The sequence below is a fragment of the Carassius auratus genome, chromosome 8 (genome assembly GCF_003368295.1).
Source record: "Carassius auratus strain Wakin chromosome 8, ASM336829v1, whole genome shotgun sequence".
Lineage (NCBI taxonomy): Eukaryota > Metazoa > Chordata > Actinopteri > Cypriniformes > Cyprinidae > Carassius > Carassius auratus.
Genome location: NC_039250.1, coordinates 26,150,996 through 26,175,127, shown reverse-complemented (window position 1 = coordinate 26,175,127; position 24,132 = coordinate 26,150,996). Strand labels below are relative to the sequence as shown.

General features: G+C 43.2%; 1 protein-coding gene across 2 annotated transcripts; it reads left to right on the top strand.

The window, feature by feature from the left end:
* The first annotated feature begins 450 nt into the window (after positions 1–450).
* Positions 451–21,364, top strand: LOC113107801 (interleukin-17 receptor B-like). 2 transcript variants are annotated; one of them, XM_026270522.1, is made up of 11 exons: positions 451–546; positions 639–660; positions 754–879; positions 2,267–2,388; positions 2,696–2,822; positions 3,518–3,666; positions 15,559–15,636; positions 16,402–16,468; positions 16,556–16,627; positions 16,917–17,180; positions 20,460–21,348. In XM_026270522.1, the coding sequence occupies exons 1-11, from the start codon at positions 460–462 to the stop codon at positions 20,825–20,827; spliced, it is 1,482 nt and encodes a 493-aa protein (XP_026126307.1). In that variant the 5' UTR covers positions 451–459; the 3' UTR covers positions 20,828–21,348. The 2 variants fall into 2 exon arrangements, with proteins under 2 accessions (XP_026126307.1, XP_026126306.1); XM_026270521.1 differs by having other exon boundaries at positions 16,402–16,627; positions 20,460–21,364.
* The last annotated feature ends 2,768 nt before the right edge of the window (positions 21,365–24,132 follow it).

The following is a 24,132-nucleotide window of genomic DNA, read 5'->3' as shown; positions in this document are numbered from 1 at the left end:
GTGCCATTAACATACTCCGAGACACGCAGAACATGCTGATTAATATTTAAATACTATTCTTGCAGCTTAATATTTATGGAGACTCATCGCGGAAATCATAGGTAATATTAGCCCCTTTCACACAGTAATACCAGTAAATTGCTATAAAATTACTGGAACAAATTTACTGGTAAATAAAAAAATGGGCATTATTGACACAATATTTTCCTGTCGGACACTGTAAAGCTGCTTTGACACAACCAGTACTGTATAAAGCACTATATAAATAAAGGTGATTTATGTTTCTCTATGAGGGTTTTTCTGAAAGACAACAGTAAAGTCAGGAACTGTTTGATTTGTGAGCCAATGATGACAATCTGGTGCTGTGTGCATATGGTTTGTGGGCGTTTCCTGTTGTGGAAGGTATAAAAGGAGAGCCACGGCTCATTTCAATAGAGATTTGTGTTCAGGTCTGTTCAAATGGAACTTCTAGACTGCATGAGGGAAATTGTTGCTTTTTTCTTTTTAATCCAGTGGACAGCTTCAGACAACAGTTCTCTCAGTATAGTAAGTACACTGTCATCTCATAGCAGAAATATTTGATATTAATCATTTGATCAGAGCTTAATTAAACTATTGCTCTCTTTTGATATTTAAAGGATGCCACTTGTAAACAAGATAGTAAGTGTTAAAGTACATCTTTCTTTCTTCCTTCCTTTCTTTCTATTTCTATTTCTTTTTCTTATTTATTTATTTGTATGTACTTATTTTTAGAGCATGAAGTACCCAATGAATGGTATAAAATCCATGAATCGAACCCTTCACCCTTAAACGAGCTGTCTGCAGAGCTGATTGAATCTCAAACCTCTATTATTATCAGATGGTCCATTAATATTGATAGTAAGTGACATCACAGTAAGTGATTATTATTATTTAGTTGTGTGTGGTTTTGACTCTTTTCTGAGATTATTCAGTCATACAGCACACATGTACAGGAAGATTTTTTTTTTTTTTTTTTTTTTTTTTTGAAGAAACTTCTATTTGGAATACATGAGAAATCGTCATTGGTGGAATTATGGGAAACTAAGAGTCACTTGATGTGCAATATTATGTACATGATCTATTACGAATTACTAATTGAAACAAATCTGTTATAAACCAAGGTTTCATAATTAAATACAGAAGAAGAAAAAAATTACCCGACCTAAATATTTACCAAAATATTGATGTTACATGAAATTAGGTAGTACAATAATAATAAGCACCACAGAATTACAGAAGAACCATCAAAATGTAATGTTACTGTGTTATCATTTTAAAACCCATTTGATGAAAGAGTGACTTGTTAGTTGTGTTTTGTGTGTTTAAACGTTTCGTATATTCTCATTTAATTTATTTAACTAATTGGCACAAGATGGTTTTGTTAGCAGAAAGCAATGATAGTTGAAATATTTGTTATGCACATCAGTTTGACATCAGTCAGAGATATTGTTTAATGTGAAATCATTTAGGGTTTTTCATTATCAGCTAATTATAGGATGTCTGGTAGGATTTTGTGAAAAACAAGCCTTGGGTTTCATTGGTCTTGTGACAGAGATAATGTTGGTGAGACAGGAAGTGCTGCTCATTCTTTTCAAGATAACGACTGACGTCTGGTTTGAAATGAGCTGTCTGATTGATGAGATGATGCTGAGTGCCATTAGATGCTGCTTCATGATTCAGAGGCATCTCTTAAACGTCCCAACAGGATCCTCATACAGAAAAATGTTCATGTGGTAAAAATGTGTCTATATTATTTTCATATGGATGAAATGTGTGACACTTTACAAAGCAGTTTTTTCAAATTGTTAAAATACAATTTGTAAATCATTACACACTGAAAAGTAACATGATTTAAAAACTGCAGAATCATGAAAAATGCTTCTTGCTAATAGATAAGAGAAAAGCCTGATCAGACAGGTATTACAGCTGATCACATTAGTTTCATTTTGCTGACGTGATGCACATGAGATGCACAGACACACCGCATTACAAATATCACTACATGGCTTCAGCAGATGGTTTGCAGTTAAGCTGAAGTTTGTTTTACTGGTATCGTATAGCAGCCATCTTGCACTAGCACTTTTAATGATGTGTATATGTGGTTTGTGTTGCATCAAGGGAGCTGCTAAAAGCCAGTGTAAATGAACAAGGTTATACATTTCTAAGGCTGTAAATTACAAATTTTAATAGTGAATATTTTGAAGGTTGTACATAATGTGTGTCAATTTGAAAATTGTCTTCTTAGGCAGCTTTCGCAGTCTTATTGGCACATGGATAACGGTTTCTGAAGATTCTGACTCATATTACAGATGCGAGTACCAGCCTCCATTTACCTCAGAGCGAATCAACCTCACTGGTCAAGAACAGGTAAAGAAAGGACACAAATGGTGAATTAAAAAAAAATTAAATAAAAAAAAATGCTGAAGAGAAAACCACATATTGAATTTGAGTTCATCACAAAATGCTTTTCCACAACTAATATATACAAGCTGCACATTGTCACAGCAGCGCACTTGGCACTAAAATGATAATAAATTAATAAAAGATGTGACTTAAACCCTACACTGTAAAAAAACACCATGTATAGTAAGGAAAAGTACTGTTAACCAAGTTTTCTTTTGTGTGTTTTACGTAGTAATTGATTCTGTGTCCTAATTCTTCTCTTGATTGACAGTTATGGTTCCATTTCATTGTGCCAAATGTAGCTGTTTGTCCTTCAACCAGTTATTACATATCTGCCTATAATATTCCAACACCATCCGACGGAGCAAATACAGAATATGTAAAGATGGCCCAAACAGGTTAGATTTATTTGCTCTTATAGCCACTATTATCTTCTCTTTTCTATGTGGTCAGACGTTTGATGATTTGATCTGTGTTATTGGAGACAGACAGCAATGCCACCGAATCGATCAGACTGCACCCATTGTGTTTAAAGATTCACAGATTCTACAGGCACTTCCTGAAATAGTATATGCAAATGATAGCAGTGCTCAGACATGCAAAACGCACTGCCATGATGTTAGAGCTGGCCTCAAGTGTGCAATATTCTGTGATATATCTCCTCGTTCATTATTCCCTATTTAGTGAATGTTTTATAGTCCATTTCATTCAATTAATAGACTCACGCATTCACTCTCACACCTACGGGTAATCTTTAGAGCTCCACAGGGTTATCATGCAAACTCACTACTATTATGTTAAGTGCATTATGAATCTGAACCATAATCACAATGTTCCCTGTGGTTTCAAAGATCAGAATGTCTGAAACAGTGCACTATATATGGGGACGGGGCATTTCAGACACAGCTCTGATGTCAAGGTAAGCTTGTGATCGAGGTGGAAAGGCATCAGGTGCTGATTTCCTAAATAACAGCAGCACACATGATTTGAGGCATCATTCACACAATGAAGTTTAATACTTATTGCTGGTGTTTTCATCACGTTTAATGTTTTGGCAACTGACGGCTCTTCTTCTGTTTGATTGACTTGCTAGCTGAAATTCAGTGGAATGCTGACATTCATTCAGTGCTTCATGGAGACAAAATAGTGGTGACCTTCAATACGAGCCTCGTGGCGGAAAGACATACCATCATATTGAAAAACAGCACACATCGACTGCTAAAAACAGATGGAGGGAAAGGGGTATGATTCTCCTCAACATTTCATTTCATTCTAGAACTAATTCAGAGGTCAAATCAACACTTCAACCAGCTGGAAAATATGACAAACCTCAAGCTTAGCGTCAAATCAGGTCAAGTCAGTCAAGCTTGATCCACGTCAGCTTAAGTCTCACCCAACACAAACATTACATATATATTATAAATCTACAAATTTAACTTGTGATAAAATCTAAAACCTAAGAGGTTTAGTTCTAATTTATAAAGCCTACAGTTTATGCATTAATTGAGTACTATAGCCAAATTGTGGCTAATGATAATTTTTATATTTCGATATTTTTATACCATCATATGTCACCAAAGTCACCAAATTTTACGATTTTGGCTGTGTTAACTTTTTACTGAAGTACAAGAAATGTCCTTTATGACAAATAAATAAATAAATAAAGCATCTTATTTTATGTAAGATAGTGATATGGCCAAATTTGTCTACTAAGGCGCTATTAAGGGCTGCTATAAGAAGGATGCTTGAGTGTCAACAAGATAATTATGCTGTTCCCCCTCAAGGGAACTTCGAACTGCGTCCTCTGAAGGGACACTATGGGGAACACCTCGTCGTGACCCGTGTCTGAAGCATACTTTGAAAAAACGCCAACTCGTTGGCCGGCGACAGCGTCTGACGTCACTACCGGCGCGACTATAAATAAGCGACCGGAGAGCACGTCATTTATCTTCTTCGTCTTCATTTGACTGTTTTGTTTGAAGTGTGCGTCTGAGAAACGACCACGGTAAGAGCGATCTTTACTTTTGTTATCATGGCTTCCACTAGCAAGGCGTTTAGACAGTGCGTGCATCCGTGTCAGCGTTATTTGACACCGGATGACACACACAGTCTTTGCGTTTTTTGTTTGGGCGAAGAGCACGCGCGCGATGTCCTTGAGGGGGCGATCTGCGTGCACTGTGAGCGTTTTTCCATGAAAAAGCTCCGCTCTCGTTTGTCTCTCTTTTCGAGGAAAGAGGGACAGCCATCTGTCTCCCGCGGCTCAGGACCCGCTGCTGTTGAGGCACGGAGGAGAATGAGCTCGTGGGGATCACAGGTGGACCTCGTTGAAGAGTTTAGAGAGGGACTTTCCCTTTCTCGCTCTTCGGCGGCGGACGAGAATGAACTTCAGGAGGAAGACGTGTTATCATTAACCCTTTCTGATACTGAAGTTAGTGCTCTGCTGGGTTCTACCCAGGAAGAGCAGGAGATGTCTGAGGTTGGCGAAGAAGCTGAGGCTGAGCCTTCTCAATCCTCCTGCCCTGCGTATGAGGAGCTGTTAGAGGTTATGGATCGTGCCACAGCAAAGTTAAACTTGCCATGGAAACGTACCAGCAAAATAACGCCGCGAGGTCGCCTTGATGAGCGTTATTTATCTGACCATAGCCCTCCAGCCCAGGTGAGCCTTCCATTCTTGCCTGATTTACATGAGGAAATCAAGAAAGAATGGAAGAGGCCATTTTCTTCTCGCATCCATCGGTTTCAGCATACGTGTCAAGTTATCTAGAGATTCTCAGCCTCAATGTCTGCCCCAACTTGAACAAGGCTCCAGTCAACTTCATAGGATGCATGGAATAACTCAAAACATCGGATTCGGATTCTTCATTGAAGCACTTTATTAAAATCTTTCAACAGCAACTTGGTCTTCTTCTGCTTATTTTCAGAGTTCAATTCAGATGCTTAGCTCAGATGCTTAGCTTAATAACCAGTAGCTTCTATAAAGTTGATGAACACATTGTGGCTTTTCACCGCCGTCTCAGCATTTGGTTTACTCCAAACATGCTTTAGCAATCTTTCTCCAGTATCAGTAGCACCACCAACTTGGGTAGGAGAAGCACATTAACCTTGCCAACAGAGATCCCTCTGCTCACTACTAATTACCAAAGCACACCTGGTTCTATTTAACATGTGAAGTTTTGATGGCCAATCAGCTTCCGGAACTCCTCCAGGTTATACTGCGGGTTCACAACCAATAGATTTACTGCTTTTAATCAAGGTTAATTTAATCAGATGGACTCTTCCTTACTTAATGAGGAATACATCTCACTCAATTCCTAAATGAACTTAACACCTCCCACTTGACCTACTGGTCAGATGACCCAAGGAGGTCACACACCCATTTTGGCAGGACTTGAATCTCTTTGTTCTTCAACAGGAATCAAAACCACCAAGCGTCTAACATCTCGGTGCAGAATTGTAGCTGGGATCTTGTTACAAAGTTTCTTCGCCAGTTTGATATCCTTAGTCGTTTCTGCTCGACTTGGTTTAACAATTGATACTGGGTAGCTGGGAAATGCTCTCACCATGACATCCCTTACTATTCCTTTCTTGTCTACATTTACACAGATGACTCTGGCCAACTTGTACTGGCCTCTTAAAGCATTCTGGTCAGCCAGCCATACCACATCTCCCACAGCAACATTTCGCTCCTTAGTATGCCACTTGTTTCTTACAAATAGGTTAGGCCCTGCTAACTGACACCATCTTCTCCAGAACTTGTTGACATTTTCCTGGATAACTCTTAGTCTTTTGTATGGATAACCTTCAAACTCAAAACTTCATTGATCTCCTCTTTTCCCAGTACGTCCCAGAAGAAGACTGTTTGGACTTACATATTCCACGCAGTCTTCTCGACTTTGTGTCCTTGCATCAATTGGTCTTTCATTGACCAAATTAGCTGCAGTGTAAAGAAAGGTTTGAAATTCCCCCCATGTCATAACTCCATTACACCCCAGATTCTGGAGGGCTCGCTTAACCAGACGGACAGCTGCTTCTGCTGCTCCATTTCTGTGAGGGGAATCTGCAGGATGAATTTTCCAAGACCACTCTGTGCTATACTTGGCTGCTTCAATTTCTAACTTTACCTTGTCTTGTCGTTCTAGGAACCTGTGAAGATCTTCAAGAACAGACTTGGCCCCAATAAAATTTGACCCAGAGTCTGACCACAATTTCCTTGGATGTCCCCTTAAAGCTGTAAATCTTTGGTATGCCAGCATAAATCCTTCTGTTGATTGATTACTAACAAGATCAGTATGGATAGCTCTTGATGCCATACAACAGAAGACAATTCCCCAAACTTTCAGTCCCATCCTCTTCTTTACCTCATCTTTTACTACATAAGGCCCAAACAAATCCAGAGTTGTAAACTCAAAAGGTGCAGCCGGTTCAAACCGCTCTGATGGAAGGTCTCCCATAATCTGTTGGCATTGCTTTGCCCTTGCCTTTCTGCAGGTCACACAGCAGTCGACAGATTTCTTAGCCAATCTGCGGCCTTTTACCACCCAAGCTTTTCTTCTCATCCTTAACAAAGTTCCAGCCACTCCTTCATGGTTTACTTGATGAGCTTCCTGAGCCAGAAGCTTAGACACATATGCATTATATGGTAAGATTGGGACTGCAGTTTTATCCTCATTGAAGATCTGAATTCTTCCTCCACAAACTAGCAGTCCAGAGTTTCCATCTTTGTACACTGCCAACCTGCTGAGGGTAGTATTAGGAAAGATCACATTCTCCTGGGCAGCTAGAAAGAGGTCTGCATAAGCATTTTCCTGTTCATGTCCTGTCAAGACAGCTTCTTTAAGCCCTTCTTCCAGAGACTTTGCCTCCCACTTTGAGGAACTCATGGTCTTACTTTTCATTTCCAACCACTTCTTGACCGCTCTACGCACCCAAGCAGTAACTCTTACCAATCTGGACAATCTGCTGAATTTTTCCACATGGATTAACTTACTTGTTACCAAACCATCAAACAGCCCTCCTGATGAAACATCTTTCTGCCTTTTCTTTCCCTTAGCAGAGGTACCGCAGAGGTACCGGAGTCTACAGTGGAATGCCATGATTCAGCTTTTCCTCCATCCATATGATCGATTACTTTACATTCCTCCAAGGAAACTGCACCCTCTTTTTCCTTGGCCAGGCTCCTGGTAAGAACTAAAGAAAATGCTTTCCTCTGAAGTTTGTTAATACTCTCTCTTGCTGCAATTGCAACCTCAGCAGCTGACTTCATTGGCCATTTTTCCACTGGCCATCTCAGGAACACTGGCCCTCTCTGCCATGCAGAATCTTCTTTGAGGTCTTTTGGACTGCATCCCCTTGTGATAATGTCTGCAATGTTTAAGTCACCTGGGATCCACCACCAGTCTTTAACAGGCGTAGTTCTCTGGATCTCTCCAATTCTATTTGCAAAGAAGGACTGATAGCCATAGCTAACCCACTGAATAGCTCCCAACACTGTTTGGCTGTCCACCAGATGGAACCATTGGTCAATCTCCACTTGGCAATGCTTCTCAATATATTTTCTAAGTCTAGCTGTATAAACTGCACCACACATTTCAGCCTTAACTGCTTCTCCCTTTTGATCCAAAGGAGTCAATTTAGCCTTGGATTCAACTAGCCTCACCTCAGTGCCTTGGTCTGTTTCCCACCTGAAATATGTTACAGCTCCATAGGTCTTATCACTTCCATCAGAGAATGTTATTGCCAGTGGTTTTCCTTTCCAGCCTGCAGGTGTTAAACCTCTGAAGAACTTTATCTTGCCAAGCTGAACATACTCTTCAAACAATTTAATGGCTTCTTCTCTGAGACCTTCTGACAGTGGTTTATCCCATGTGTCTTTGGTCAGGCTTCCACATCCTACTTCCTGAAATGCCTTTCGCACAAGGATAGCCCCTTTTTGCTTAACAGGTGTGACCAAGCCAATCGGATCATACAGCCCCGCCACTTGACTCAATAGTTCTCTTCTAGTCAAAGGATTAGGAGTCTTGGCCCTAATCTCCTCTTTAAGGAGGTTTTGTCCTACTCTCATTTTCTTTTTCCGCTTGGAAAAATTAATTGAGGTCATGATGTAAAGTTGATCTTCCTCTGCTAGATACCCAAGTCCTAGGGCCTTGTTGTCCTTGTCCCTCAGTTGGTTTGGTAGTTTCAGAATTCGGTCTTCTGCTGCCGACTTTATCTCACCATCAGCAGGGTTCCAACTTTGTTCTGACCGGACCCAGTGCTTCAAGAAAAACCCTCCAGCTCTTAGGATCTCCTCAACACCTTCAATTATTTTATCCAGTTCTTCCAGATCATTGTGGGACGTTAAAATATCATCTACATAACTATCTGCTTCGATGACTTTGCGTGCTTCATGTAGATGAGAGAATTTTGTCAATTTTGCAGTTTCTCGCATGGCTAGCTGTGCAATGCACCCTGCTGGTCGATCACAAATGTTAACTCTAGTGATAGCATATTCTCCTATTTCTTCACTCTTATCATCTCTCCACAGGAACCGGTGTAGTTGCAATTCTCTCTCCTCCAACCATACAGAATTGTACATTTTCCTGATATCTCCAAGCACAGCATAAACTCCTCTTCTAAACCTTAGAAGAACAGCTCTGATTGGATTAAGAACATCTGGACCCTTCAGAAGAAGATCATTCTTACTCACTCCCTTAAATTTCTGACTGCTGTTCCATACCAGGCGCACTGGAGTAGTAACTGAGTGAGGATTTGGTGCAATTAAGTGGCTCACATACCACACTGGTCCATTCCAGCTTTTGATCATATCCTCAGTTAACTTGATCGCTGCTCCTCGCTCCACCATTTCATGGACTTGAGCTGCATAAGCAATTTGCCACTCTGGCTCCCGCATCAGCTGCTTTTCTGTCCTCAGAAATGTTGCCTCAACTCCACTCCTATTATTGGGAAGGGAAGCTGGATCTTCCGTCCAGGGGTATTTTGAATGCCAATGAGGAGAACTGCTGTGCACATCTCCCTCTACATAGGTAAGACACTCTTTTATAATCTCAAGTTCTCTTTCCTCTGCCAGTGTCATCTCCTCACCACCTGGCTGACAGTTTCCACAGCGACAGGCTCCACACATCGGTTCACAAGCTGCCCCAATGCTATCCCATTTCCACCATTCCAAGAACTCACGGTTGCCAGCAGCAGCAATATTTGTCTCAGCTCTGGCTTCCTGAAGTTGTTGGGCAGACTTAGACTCTACTTGCAATTCAGGTCCTCCCACTGTCTCCTCATATTTTACTGCGGCTGTTCTCATTGAGCGAGCAAAATGTGTCTTTGACTCATATGCAGCTACATCTATTTCTTCAAATAGGTCTGGATGTGCACCGCCCACTGTCTTTCCCAAAGGACTGTCCCATAAGACAAGATCCCCTACAATCTTCACTCTTTGCGGGGCTAGTCTTCCTTCTCGGTGGCTTATAAGTAGTTCAATCTCTTTTGGTCTTACCAGCTCCTCAGGGTTGACTTCTGGGAAAAACTTTTGCAGTTGCTTAGGTCTGATGACTTTATGCACTTTAGCAATTTCATCCAAGCCATAACAAAGGAGCTCATGTGCTCTTTCTTTACCTTCCTCAGTTCGGACTCTGACTCTGAGAAGATATCGTTTGGTTCTCGCCTTTATGGTCATACCAGCAACTCCATGCACAACTAAAGTGACATCTTCACATCTTAACCTCAGTCTTGCTGCAGCCTTATGGGTTATATAGTTGGTGTCTGATGCAAGATCAACCAGAGTTCCAATTTTCTGCCCAGCGTTAGCTGTAACTTCCAAGAGCATCATGATAACAGGCAGTTCCTTTACTCTACTTTCCTTTAAAAGTCCAACTTGAGGCTTTCCAGTGCAGGTTACTGTTGCTGCTTTGTTGGTGAAAGCATTTCTACATCGCTCAGCCAGCTCTGGAGAAAGTTCAGCTAAAAAATCCTCTTGCTCTGCTGTTAGCACATTTACCATCCTGTTCTCCTTTAGAGACCTTTTCTCACCACCACTCATGAGTTCTCTTCTTGGACAGAGGAAATAATGATGATCAGATCCATTTTCCTTCATGCAGTCTCGGTTTTTGCACAAGAATGCATCTTTGCAATCAGCATCAACCTCATGACATCCAAGACACTTCTTGCAAGCTCCAATCTTCCTCACAGCAGATTTCTTTTCAGCCAAATTTAGGTCCTTAAACTTCCTACAAAAGAAAATCTTGTCTTTATGGGCTACAGCTCCACAAACAACACATCCAATATCAGAAAACTTCTTTGTAGATTTTGTAGATGCATATTTCTTCTCAAATCTTCTTTCTGATTTATCAAACCTTTCTACCTTGTCAGTGATTCTGAGTTGTTCGAGTTTCTCAAGAACATCTTCCTGTTTCTTTAAAAACTTCAGCAGGACATCAAAGTGATTCTCTGGAGTTACACCATTATCAGGATCAATCATAAAGACAAGCCAATCCCTCTTTACAAATTCAGGCAATTTACTCTCAATAGATTTAGTTACGAGAGGGTTATTTATTGCACCGATATTCCCTAGATCGGTCAGGTCAGACAGAGCTTTTTCAACAGTCTGGATCAAGTCGATCAATCTTCTGAGTTGATAACCCTTTACAGCAGGAACTCTTTCCAGTTCTTCAATAATTTCCATGGCAATTGCCACCTTGTTGCCATATCGATTCTCCAACACTCTAAACACATCCTCAGCAGTGCTATAACTTGACAGCCTCAAATCCTTAACAATTCTGTCATCCAAGCTATCCAGGAGCTGGATTTTCTTGACCTCTGCTGAGCCAGTTGGTTCTCCTTGTTTCTGCAAACTGACCCAATCCTTCTTCCAACGGAAGAAATCCCTCTTCATACCACTAAATTTAGGCAAACTAGCTGGTTTTATCCTCACAACTGGTGTAATCGGCATAGTTTGGAGAACTGTGTTTGGGTCTGTGGGACTTACAAACTGAGAACTTCTTTCAGTATTACGTGCAGTAATAAACTCACTGTTTCTCAAAATGAGTCCACTGTTTTGGACTTTTACCTGCCTCACTCTGCTCTCAAAGTCCTTCTTCTCTGTTGTAGGAATCCATCGCTCCCAGCTGGATAGAGTTTTGACTGCTCTGCTCACAAGCCTTTCCAAGTGAATTAGTTGAACTTCATATCCTTCACAATTGACACCAGCAATGGGTATTGAAGCAGCCTTCTCAGCTTCTTGGACTGCAGCTGTTAATTCCTCTTGGCCATATCTCTGCCACAAGTTAATTTGAACAATTTTTCTCACCTCTTCAAGCTTTGTCTCACAGTTGCTCACAGTCTTCTCAATATCTGCTACCTGCTGAATTTCAAGCTCTACTTTCTCATCACTCTTTGCACTAGCCTCCAGCTCTGCAACCAATCCCATCTTATAATCTTCATTTGCATCAAAAAGTGCTCTTGCAATAGAAGATAGTTTCTGGAATTCCTTCCTGAGTTCAGATTCAATCATTTGACTTGACTCTCGAGTGAGAAGGTTTACTTGCTTGGTAAAACACATCTTTGTAGTGGTTCTTTCTCTCTTAAGTTGATCCACCGTTTTCCCCAAGGCTTCTTCTGCCATTTTAAGTCAAATGATATATTGTCTTAAACTTATATTAACAATGTTGATTGTTGTTCTTTGAACCAGCTTCCTTCTCTGGACCACCCGAAGCCGTTAATCTTCTTATCCACAAGCGTGGTTATTAAGTGTCAAGTTATCTAGAGATTCTCAGCCTCAATGTCTGCCCCAACTTGAACAAGGCTCCAGTCAACTTCATAGGGTGCATGGAATAACTCAAAACATCGGATTCAGATTCTTCATTGAAGCACTTTATTAAAATCTTTCAACAACAACTTGGTCTTCTTCTGCTTATTTTCAGAGTTCAATTCAGATGCTTAGCTCAGATGCTTAGCTTAATAACCAGTAGCTTCTATAAAGTTGATGAACACATTGTGGCTTTTCACCGCCATCTCAGCATTTGGTTTACTCCAAACATGCTTTAGCAATCTTTCTCCAGTATCAGTAGCACCACCAACTTGGGTAGGAGAAGCACATTAACCTTGCCAACAGAGATCCCTCTGCTCACTACTAATTACCAAAGCACACCTGGTTCTATTTAACATGTGAAGTTTTGATGGCCAATCAGCTTCCGGAACTCCTCCAGGTTATACTGCGGGTTCACAACCAATAGATTTACTGCTTTTAATCAAGGTTAATTTAATCAGATGGACTCTTCCTTACTTAATGAGGAATACATCTCACTCAATTCCTAAATGAACTTAACAATACGAGTTATGCTAACATCGAGGGCATGCGCGAAAATGGCTATGAGAAGATGCCCCCTGTAGAAGAGACGCTGGCTAGCTATCTCTCTGTGGGGGAAACATCCTCTCTTAAATCTCCCTCTTTGCCATCTAAGCCCCTCCAGGATACATCCCGCTTAAATGGCAAAGCATACGCAGCAGCAGGTCAGGCTGTGGCTTCATTGCACACTATGGCGGTGCTTCAGGCCTATCAGGCTGACCTGCTGAGGGACCTGGATAAAGGCGAGGGCCTTTCAGCTGATCAGGTGGCCGAGCTGCGCCGCACCACAGACCTCTCTCTCCGTGCTACCAAACAGGCCGCCTCCACCATGGGTAGGTCTATGGCTGCCATGGTAGTAACGGAGAGACATCTGTGGGTGAACCTGGCAGACATCGGGAAGAAAGAAAGGGGCTTTCTTCTCGATGCTCCGGTCTCGCCTTCTGAGCTTTTCGGTACCTCCGTCGAGATGGTGGTCGAAAAGTTCAGGGAGGCAAGGGCGCGCTAGCTGCTTTTAAAACCTTCATTCCACAAAGGTACAGGTCCGAGCCCGAACAACATAGGGGTCCTGGCCCGTCTCGTTCTGAGGATCAAAGACGGGCACAGAAGGCTAGTGTCGCGGCTCGCGCTCCTCCCCCGCCTATGGGCAGGGGCAAGAGGAATCGTGGGTCGCGAGGAGGTAAGCAGGACCTGAGGGATGTGATTCAGACGAGGCAGCGTTCTCGTCCGAATCAGAGCGATACCTAGAGAAAATGCTTTTTATGTTTAACTTCTGCTCTTTTCCTCCCTTGCCTGAATTCCCCTGCGACCACCAGCTCTCCACCTGATCGAGGTTAGGTGGGGGAGAATTTCTCTCATAACAGTCTCATATGCTGGACCTATGATGTTTTTGGTTGGTTCTATATTCATAGTAACCACCTTACTGATGGTCCGGACTATAAGGAGGCGCCCTGTGAGCAGGGTCCCACTACAGGAGGATGGGTGAGTATGTAACCCTTTTTCTGTATATACTTATGAGTTGAATTGCTGGTGGTCATATGTCTACTAACTTTCTAAGTGAGTCTCTTTTACAGTGCTCAGTTATGGCATCTACTAACACCCGTCAGCACCGTCCTTCCGGCCTCGTGCTCTGGTATTAGGCGGCCGAGATCACGGGCTTCTGTGGGAGCCTCGCTGATCATCAGAACTGGCACGGCACTGCAGGAGATTTCATGAATGTTGGCCAGGTCACCCTGAGGGGCCTCCTGACCGCTTATATGCACTGTCACATCCAGTGGGAAGGGAGGAGGTGGTAGTTACAGAATTCTTCCTGTTTTTTACTGCCTCAGGTGATGCTCCCCTCGTCCAAAGAGGTTTGTAAGTTTGGAGCTTGCCTCTCCCGTGTGGCTCAGAATCTCTGCGATGCTTAGGAACCTGTAGGTACGCACGCTACATTCTGTGTACTTCTTAAAGTGGTAAGTGTGCACACAAGTCTCTGCACATTTTTCTGAAATCCTGTATGGTAAGGGTTACGCGCTCAGCTTCGTTCCCTTTTTCGAGATGTTTAGACTTTGGTTACTTTGGCTCCTTTCAGCCGGAGTGCATTTGTTTACACTCAAGCATTGCTTCCCTCATCAAGGGATATTTGGGCGGTTCTCGCAGTAGTTTTAACAACGGGCCCCTTTTTCCCAGAAAAGGGTCACGTGTTAGTACGCTACTCTGAATTCAGAGTTCCTCTCATTTGACGGTGTTCTCTGTTTTTTCCCCTTCAGAGTGCCACGAGAACCCCTCCCTAGAACAGTATTTTAAATCCATACTATGGTAAGTGTGCACGTGTATTCTTTGCGCACTTTCTGAAATCCACTCTGTGGTAAGTTCGCACGCTAAGGCTCTGCGTTCTTTCTAAAAATCCTTTATGGTAAGGGCTTCGCGCGGTTGCTTCGTGCCCTTTCTTGAGTTGGTGTAAAGCCCCGTTCATCTTGGGCGCCACTCCATTCAGGTATCCTTGAATACCTATCTAGCAGGGTTTTGCTACCAGGGTTCTGTTGAGACCGCTCCTTCGGAAAATTTTGCAAGAGCAAACGGTAGCCCCTGTGTGACAGGCAAGACCTTGTATAATACTGGTTTCTTAGCCGTATCCCTTTAAAGGAATCCTTCCTATTCCAAGCATTTAAGCTCTACCCCGGGCCGAGGCCCTGATCAATTAAATTGGGTATGTAGCTTAGGCCTTTGGCCGTAAGGGATAGTGTCACATACAGCTGTCTAAACGTCCTAGGGGCAACTCCCATAGAAATGGTAGAGTTGGTACTTAGTGTTCGCCATGGTCTGGCCTGCGCTCCCCTCAGCATGGCGGCGTGGGTATACTGTTCCCCATAGTGTCCCTTCAGAGGACGCAGTTCGAAGTTCCCTTGAGGGGGAACGTCTCAGGTTACGAATGTAACCATGGTTCCCTGAGAGGGAACGAGACACTGCGTCCTCTAGATCCCTTGCCATGCTTCGGACGCAAGCTTCACGAAGAAGATAAATGACGTGCTCTCCGGTCGCTTATTTATAGTCGCGCCGGTAGTGACGTCAGACGCTGTCGCCGGCCAACGAGTTGGCGTTTTTTCAAAGTATGCTTCAGACACGGGTCACGACGAGGTGTTCCCCATAGTGTCCCTTCAGAGGACGCAGTGTCTCGTTCCCTCTCAGGGAACCATGGTTACATTCGTAACCTGAGACGTTTTAACAGCATAACGTTATTATGAGAAAAGATGTCCTTTAATAAGAAAAAGTTGTCATTTTAATGACATAGCATTTTTTTTTTTTTTTTTGTCTTGCAGGAATGCAAAGTAGAAAAATGTGAAGTGGAACTAGAATACATGGAATACATGGGTCCCTGTGAAGACCTTGAGATATTGGTAACTATAAAATAAGACCTAATCTTTACTTGCACATCATACAGCCTCAAAATAATATATGCTTTATTAGAATACATGCAGGGTTATTCAGTCAAGGAAAACCTAGACATTTAACGGAAACATCATGGACATTTTCAGTCGCTAGAAATTGATAGTTGTTAAATAATAATGTATATGCTTAATTATTATGAATTAGAGGACACTCTTCAGTCTTCACTATTAACTAGTTGTTTATTAGCTTGCATATTACTAGTGTACTGGCTGTTTATTAGTATTTAAAAATGCATATTTTACTGCATGACAATATTCTAGATCCATTCCATACCTAAACATAACCACTACATCAACTGTATTATTTAGGAGTTTATTGAGAGAAAATTCTTAATTAATAGTAAACATGTGTTCCCTAATCTAAAGTGTTAATTAAACATTATCCAATCTCACTGGTCAAAATATGTAGCAATTCTGTGCATGGTAACACATGTGTAGTCATTTTCTCAGTCAGTAGGTTCGTTTTCCAATACAAAAATCTAAACAAATATCTGGTAAATCAGAAAACTCACAAAATGTTGCTGAAAACATAAATTCCAGTGGAAAAAGAACAATTAAACTTCCACTTATAAAATATTCTCTATATTTACATCCCTTTTGTATCCTTTTACTTCCCGTCTCTACTTGACCTGTCCTGTCTAAAAAAGACAATAGCTATAAAAATATAATAAAAAATGATTTTACTAACACTGATCTGGATTTACATAATGGCAGATACTGCCTCACTTCACAGACTGTCATGAAGAAAGTGAATGGAAGGTTCAAAAAGTGAGCTGTACTAGTGAGTATCCTGTAACTCATCTTCTCGTTTCACTGGCTTCTCTGATCACAACAATTCTGTGCTTACTCTCGGGGTGTTTTATTCCAGACAGATCTGCTTTGGACATTGTTGGATGTGTGCTAGCACTTCTCTTCGTGCTTCTCTGCTGCTTCATCATCTGTAAGTGAGAAGAAAACGATTTAAAACTTGCTTTCAAATGTTACACATCTACACACGGGGATGTGGTCGATAATAGTTGAAATATGAGATATTATGAACATATCTTCAGCAGCCTGTTTCAGAGTAGGCTTAGAGGTGACAGTTCAGACAATTATCTTTCTGCTTTTGATGAACTCTGGCTTTTTACTGCAGATGTTACACTTTCACACGCAGAAGCTCCAATCACACTAAACAATGAGAGTGTCAGTTAGAGTAGTGTGTTAGTATGTTCCTCTGTTCACTCTCTCAGGTCAAACCTTCCGCTGGGTTCGTGGCTCGAGGCGCGCTGCGTCTGTGCGTGTGCTGCTCGTGTACCCTGCATTAGACAGTGTGTTTCAGCGCTCTGTGATGCTCCTGGCTGAAAGTCTGCAGAGTCGTGGTGGAGTACGTGTCGTCATCGATGTGTGGGAGAGAAGAAGTGTAGCAGAACAAGGGCCGCTCCGCTGGCTCAACACACAGGCTGACCTCTCAGACAGAGTCCTCCTCATCTCACCACCTCAACGCACATACACAGGTAACAACGTTTGTGTTTCATGCCAGCATCAGTGTATTTGGCTCTCACTCAAGAATCTATATATATATATATATATATATATATATATATATATATATATATATATATATATATATATATATATAATATATATATACAGTACAGACCAAAAGTTTGGACACACCTTCTCATTCAAAGAGTTTTCTTTATTTTCATGACTATGAATCAAATTTCTTGCCTCATAAATGGGGTTGGGACCATCAGTTGTGTTGTGCAGAAGTCAGGAGGATACACAGCTGATAGTCCTACTGAATAGACTGTTAGAATTTGTATTATGGCAAGAAAAAAGCAGCTAAGTACAGGAAAACGACTGCCCATCATTACTTTAAGAAATGAAGGTCAGTCATCCGAAAAATTGGGAAAACTTTGAAAGTGTCCCCAAGTGCAGTCACAAAAACCATCAAGGGCTACAAAGAAACTGGCTCACATGCGGACCGCCCCAGGAAAGGAAGACCAAGAGTCACCTCTGCTGCGGTGGATAAGTTCATCCCAGTCATCAGCCTCAGAAATCACAGGTTAACAGCAGCTCAGATTAGAGACCAGGTCAATGGCACACGGAGTTCTAGTAGCAGACACATCTCTAGAACAACTGTTAAGAGGAGACTGTGTGAATCAGGTCTTCATGGTAGAATATCTGCTAGGAAACCACTGCTAAAGAAAGGCAACAAGCAGAAGACACTTGATTGTGCTAAAGAACACAAGGAATGGACATTAGACAAGTGGAAATCTGTGCTTTGGTCTGATGAATCCAAATTTGAGATCTTTGGTTCCAACCACTGTGTCTTTGTGCGACGCAGAACAGGTGACCGGATGGACTCTACGTGCCTGGTTCCCACCGTGAAGCATAGAGGAGGAGGTGTGATGGTGTGGGGGTGCTTTGCTGGTGACACTGTTGGGGATTTTTTCAAAATTGAAGGCATACTGAACCAGCATTGCTACCAACGCAATCTTGCAGTGGCATGCTTTTCCATCCGGATTGCGCTTAGTTGGACCATCATTTATTTTTCAACAGGACAATGACCCCAAACACCCCTCCAGGCTGTGTAAGGGCTATTTGACCAAGAAGGAGAGTGATTGGGTGCTGTACCAGATGACCTGGCCTCCACAGTCACCGGACCTGAACCCACACGAGATGGTTTAGGGGTGAGCTGCAACGCAGACAGAAGGCAAAAGGACCAACAAGATGCTAAGCATCTCTCGGGGAACTCCTTCAAGACTGTTGGAAGACCATTTCAGGTGACTACCTCTTGAAGCTCATCAAGAGAATGCCAAGAGTGTGCAAAGCAGTAATCAAAGCAAAAGGTGGCTACTTTGAAGAACCTACAATATGACAAATTTTCAGTAGTTTCACACGTTTTTGTTATGTACAGTATTGTTCAAAATAATAGCAGTACAATGTGACTAACCAGAATAATCAAGGTTTTTAGTATATTTTTTATTGCTACGTGGCAAACAAGTTACCAGTAGGTTCAGTAGATTGTCAGAAAACAAACAAGACCCAGCATTCATGATATGCACGCTCTTAAGGCTGTGCAATTGGGCAGTTAGTTGAAAGGGGTGTGTTCAAAAAAATAGCAGTGTCTACCTTTGACTGTACAAACTCAAAACTATTTTGTACAAACATTTTTTTTTTCTGGGATTTAGCAATCCTGTGAATCACTAAACTAATATTTAGTTGTATGACCACAGTTTTTTAAAACTGCTTGACATCTGTGTGGCATGGAGTCAACCAACTTGTGGCACCTCTCAGCTGTTATTCCACTCCATGATTCTTTAACAACATTCCACAATTCATTCACATTTCTTGGTTTTGCTTCAGAAACAGCATTTTTGATATCACCCCACAAGTTCTCAATTGGATTAAGGTCTGGAGATTGGGCTGGCCACTCCATAACATTAATTTTGTTGGTTTGGAACCAAGACTTTGCCCGTTTACTAGTGTGTTTTGGGTCATTGTCTTGTTGAAACAACCATTTCAAGGGCATGTCCTCTTCAGCATAGGGCAACATGACCTCTTCAAGTATTTTAACATATGCAAACTGATCCATGATCCCTGGTATGCGATAAATAGGCCCAACACCATAGTAGGAGAAACATGCCCATATCATGATGCTTGCACCTCCATGCTTCACTGTCTTCACTGTGTACTGTGGCTTGAATTCAGAGTTTGGTGGTCGTCTCACAAACTGCCTGTGGCCCTTAGACCCAAAAAGAACAATTTTGCTCTCATCAGTCCACAAAATGTTCCTCCATTTCTCTTTAGGCCAGTTGATGTGTTCTTTGGCAAATTGTAACCTCTTCTGCACATGCCTTATTTTTAACAGAGGGACTTTGCGGGGGATTCTTGAAAATAGATTAGCTTCACACAGACGTCTTCTAACTGTCACAGTACTTACAGGTAACTCCAGACTGTCTTTGATCATCCTGGAGGTGATCATTGGCTGAGCCTTTGCCATTCTGGTTATTCTTCTATCCATTTTGATGGTTGTCTTCCGTTTTCTTCCACGTCTCTCTGGTTTTGCTCTCCATTTTAAGGCATTGGAGATCATTTTAGCTGAACAGCCTATCATTTTTTGCACCTCTTTATAGGTTTTCCCCTCTCTAATCAACTTTTTAATCAAAGTACGCTGTTCTTCTGAACAATGTCTTGAACGACCCATTTTCCTCAGCTTTCAAATGCATGTTCAACAAGTGTTGGCTTCATCCTTAAATAGGGGCCACCTGATTCACACCTGTTTCTTCACAAAATTGATGACCTCAGTGATTGAATGCCACACTGCTATTTTTTGAACACACCCCTTTCAACTAATTCAACTAATTGCCCAATTGCACAGCCTTAACAGCGTGCATATCATGAATGCTGGGTCTCATTTGTTTTCTGAGAATCTACTGAACCTACTGGTAACTTGTTTGCCACGTAGCAATAAAAAATATACTAAAAACCTTGATTATTCTGGTTAGTCACATTGTACTGCTATTATTTTGAACAATACTGTATATAATTCCAGATGTGTTAATTCATAGTTTTGATGCCTTCAGTGTGAATTTACAATGTTCATAGTCATGAAAATAAAGAATTCTCTTTGAATGAGAAGGTGTGTCCAAACTTTTGGTCTGTACTGTATGTGTATATATATATATATATATATATATATATATATATATATATATATATATATATATATATATATTTTTTTTATTATTATTATTTATTTATTTTTTAAATATTTCTCTTTGCAGATGACCTCAAATCCAAACTAGTTCCTGGCGTGCCAGATGACACAGTTTCAGCTTCTGCCAGCAATCTCTTTGCTCTTGCGCTCAACCTCGTTACCAGTGCTGCCCATGACCCACACAGCCGGGACAAGTTCTGGGTCATCAGCCTGGAGCATGATGAGAAGAGTGTGCAGACTGAGCTCAGAGGCTGCAGGATGTTCGTTCTGCCGAGAGACTTGAAGAAGCTCCATCTGCAGCTGTTGAGTGGAGCGATCCAGAGCCCAGTGCTGCCGAGGTGCTTCTACTGCAAAAACACCCTGGAGCAGCTGGAAGTGAATACAGACTTCCCGTCTTGTGTAAAGCGTGTCAGCCTGGCAGAATCAGATGAATAGGCCAAAAATCATTTTCTGTTGTCTCTGTTGTCTTTGTGTTTACTTTTCAAACATGGTGTGGGGAGGGGGGGTGTACTCTGAGCTGGTTTATCTGGTTTGCAGTGTCCTGTTTGCAGTTCTTGTGTTGCGTTTGTTTATTGTGAAGTGTGGACTATGACCACTTCAACGCATGTGATCTCCTGCAAATGCTGTGATAGAATAACTGATCCATCTCTTTATGGTCTAATAAAGAAAAGTTTTTCATTTTTCTTCAGCTGTGCCTACGGAAGCATTCTTATGCTGGAATAGAGAATACTAACGATGGTCTACTAACTCATGTAAAACATCACATACGGCTCACAGCCGCCTCCCACTGTAGGCTAAAGTTCAGGCTGCTAACTTTAACACTTCTGCCTTGAGCAAACACAGTGTGTCACAAATGAACAGCTGAAATTGTTTCTTTTTCTCGTTGGGTTCTGACTTGCATTTCTTTTGCATTACACTGTGTTACTCCGTAAAAAAAGTAACTAATTGTTTTACTAATTAATGTGTTATATCACTTATGTGTTACTTTTGGTAATCTGGATAGGCTTGCTTGTTAGTTTTTAATATTAAAAAGTTATATTTTTGGCAAATGTGTCATTTTTGCTTATTAGTATGGTTGAATTGGATCATTGAAAGTCAGCAGCAAAGGCCCTGGTTAATAAAACAGATGTTCACATTTAGTTCAGAAATAGTGTGACATCATGTTTACACTCTGCACTCACCCCTGATTTTTTCCACTGAAGACAACCCAAGTGACCCCAACTAAGCAAGCCAGAGGTCACAGCGGCAAGGAACCGAAACTCCATTGGTGACAGAATGAAGAAAAAAAAAACCTTCTCATGCCCTCTTTGCCACTTGGAGTCAGACGAGTGCCCGCACTCCACCCCTGCTAAGGGACGCTATGCCTCTCATGCCGGGGCTGTCTTCTCCACCACGCTGCCCCACTGTGGGTACGCCTGTAGTCCCCTTGACCCCACTGGTTTGGTTCCTGGGAACCTGGCTAGAGCTCCCCAGGCCTTCCCGCTGGCTCATCCGGACGCTCAGGCTCGGCTACGCGATTCAGTTCGCCCGGCGTCCCCCCAGGTTTCGGGGTGTCCACGCGACGATGGTGGGCAAAGATGCCCCTGTCATGCACGCGGAGGTCGCGACCCTGCTGGCAAAGGGCGCGATAGAGCCGGTCCCCCCAGCCGACATGAAGTCCGGCTTTTACAGCCCTTACTTCATAGTCCTCAAGAAGACAGGTGGGTTACAGCCAATCCTGGACCTGCGTGCCTTGAACCAAGCTCTGCAGACTCCCGTTCAAGATGCTAATGCCCAAGCACATTTTCGAATGCATTCGTCCGATGGATTGGTTTGCAGCGATCGACCTGAAGGACGCGTACTTTCATGTCTCCATTCTTCCTCGACACAGACCGTTTCTTCGGTTTGCTTTCGAGGGGCAGGCATATCAGTACAAGGTTCTCCCATGCGGGTTGGCCCTGTCTCCCCGCGTCTTTACGAAGGTCGTGGAGGGAGCCCTGGCTCCTCTCAGGGAACAAGGTGTACGTATCCTCAACTACCTCGATGACTGGCTGATCCTAGCTCACTCTCGAGAGCGGTTGTGCGAGCACAGGGATCTGGTGCTCAGACACTTCGGCCGACTGGGTCTTCAGGTCAACTGGGAAAAGAGCAAACTCTCCCCTGTGCAGAGGATCTCTTTTCTCAGTGTGGAAATAGACTCAGTCACCATGTTCGCACAACTTACGAACGAGCGAGCGCAGTCACTGCTGAAATGCCTGAGACAATTCGAGGGCAAGAGAGCGGTTCCACTGAAACTGTTTCAGAGGCTCCTGGGGCATATGGCGTCCGCGGCGGCAGTCATACCGCTCGGGCTACTCCATATGAGACCGCTTCAGCACTGGCTTCACGACTGAGTCCCGAGATGGGCATGGCAACAGGGCCATCACTGACCATCACTCCGGCCTGCCGCCGATACTTCACCCCGTGGTTGGACCCCTCGTTTCTATGGGCCGCCGTGCTCCTAGAACCGGTGTCCAGACATGTTTTTGTATCAACAGATGCCTCTGCCACGGGCTGGGGTGCCATGTGCAACGGGCATGCTGCGTCAGGCTCCTGGACAGGACCCCGACTTCAGTGGCATGTCAATTGCCTCGAGTTGCTAGCAGTACATCTTGCTCTGCACCGCTCAGGGCCCTGCTGAAGGACAAGCACGTACTGGTCCGTACGGACAACACTGCGACCATAGCGTACATCAACCGTCAGGGTGGTCTACCATCCCGCCGCATGTCGCAACTCGCTCGCCATCTCCTCCTGTGGAGTCACAAGCATCTGAGGTCAGTTCGTGCAATTCACATTCCGGGCAGGCTCAATCGTGCAGCCGACGAGTTCTCACGATAGCAGTCTCGCCCCGGGGAATGGAGACTCCACCCCCAGTCGGTTCAGCTGATTTGGGAACACTTCGGAGACGCTCAGGTAGACCTGTTTCCCTCTCCAGAAAATTCCCACTGCCAGTTGTTTTACTCCCTGACCGAGAGCACCCTCGGCACGGATGCCCTGGCACACAGCTGGCCGCTGGGCCTGCACAGACGTTGTGCAAGATCAGGGAGGACGAGGAGCAGGTCCTCATGGTTGCGCCTTTTTGGCCCGGCCGGACCTGGTTCCCCGAACTTGTACTCCTCACGACAGCCCCTCCCTGGCCAATTCCTCTGAGTAAGGACATTCTTTCTCAGAGACGGGGCACCCTCTGGCACCCACGTCCCGATCTGTGGAACCTACATGTGTGGGTTCTGGACGGGTCACAGAAGGTTTAGGTACCTTGCCACCACAGGTGGTAGCTACCATCACTTCAGCTAGAGCCATGTCCACCAGACATGCCTATGCTTTGAAGTGGAACCTCTTTGTCACTTGATGTTCTTCATGGCATGAGGACCCCTGGAAATGCCCGATTAGGTCAGTGCTTTCCTTTCTTCAGGAGGGGTTGGAACGAAGGCTGTCTCCTTCCACCCTCAATGTCTATGTGGCTGCCATTTCGGCTCACCATGACCCTGTTGAAGGTAAGTCTCTTGGGAGGCACGATCTGATCATCAGGTTCCTGAGAGGAGCAAGAAGGTTCAATCCGCCTCCTCCTCAGCAAGTCCCCTCTTGGGACCTCGCAGTGGTTCTATCAGCCCTGCAGAGAGCTCCCTTCGAACCCTTGCTCTCAGTAGAGCTAAAGTTTTTATCTTTGAAAACTGCGCTCCTGACGGCTTTGGCTTCGGTGAAGAGGGTCGGGGACCTGCAGG

What these genes read in the sequence shown, in the direction of transcription:
- LOC113107801 (XM_026270521.1), top strand. Translation starts at nt 460, where the DNA reads ATGGAACTTCTAGACTGCATGAGGGAAATTGTTGCTTTTTTCTTTTTA. An exon ending in AAACAGATGGAGGGAAAGGG is followed by an intron (nt 3,667 to 15,558) that starts GTATGATTCTCC and finishes TTTGTCTTGCAG; the next exon opens with GAATGCAAAGTAGAAAAATG. An exon ending in ACCTCAACGCACATACACAG is followed by an intron (nt 17,181 to 20,459) that starts GTAACAACGTTT and finishes TTCTCTTTGCAG; the next exon opens with ATGACCTCAAATCCAAACTA.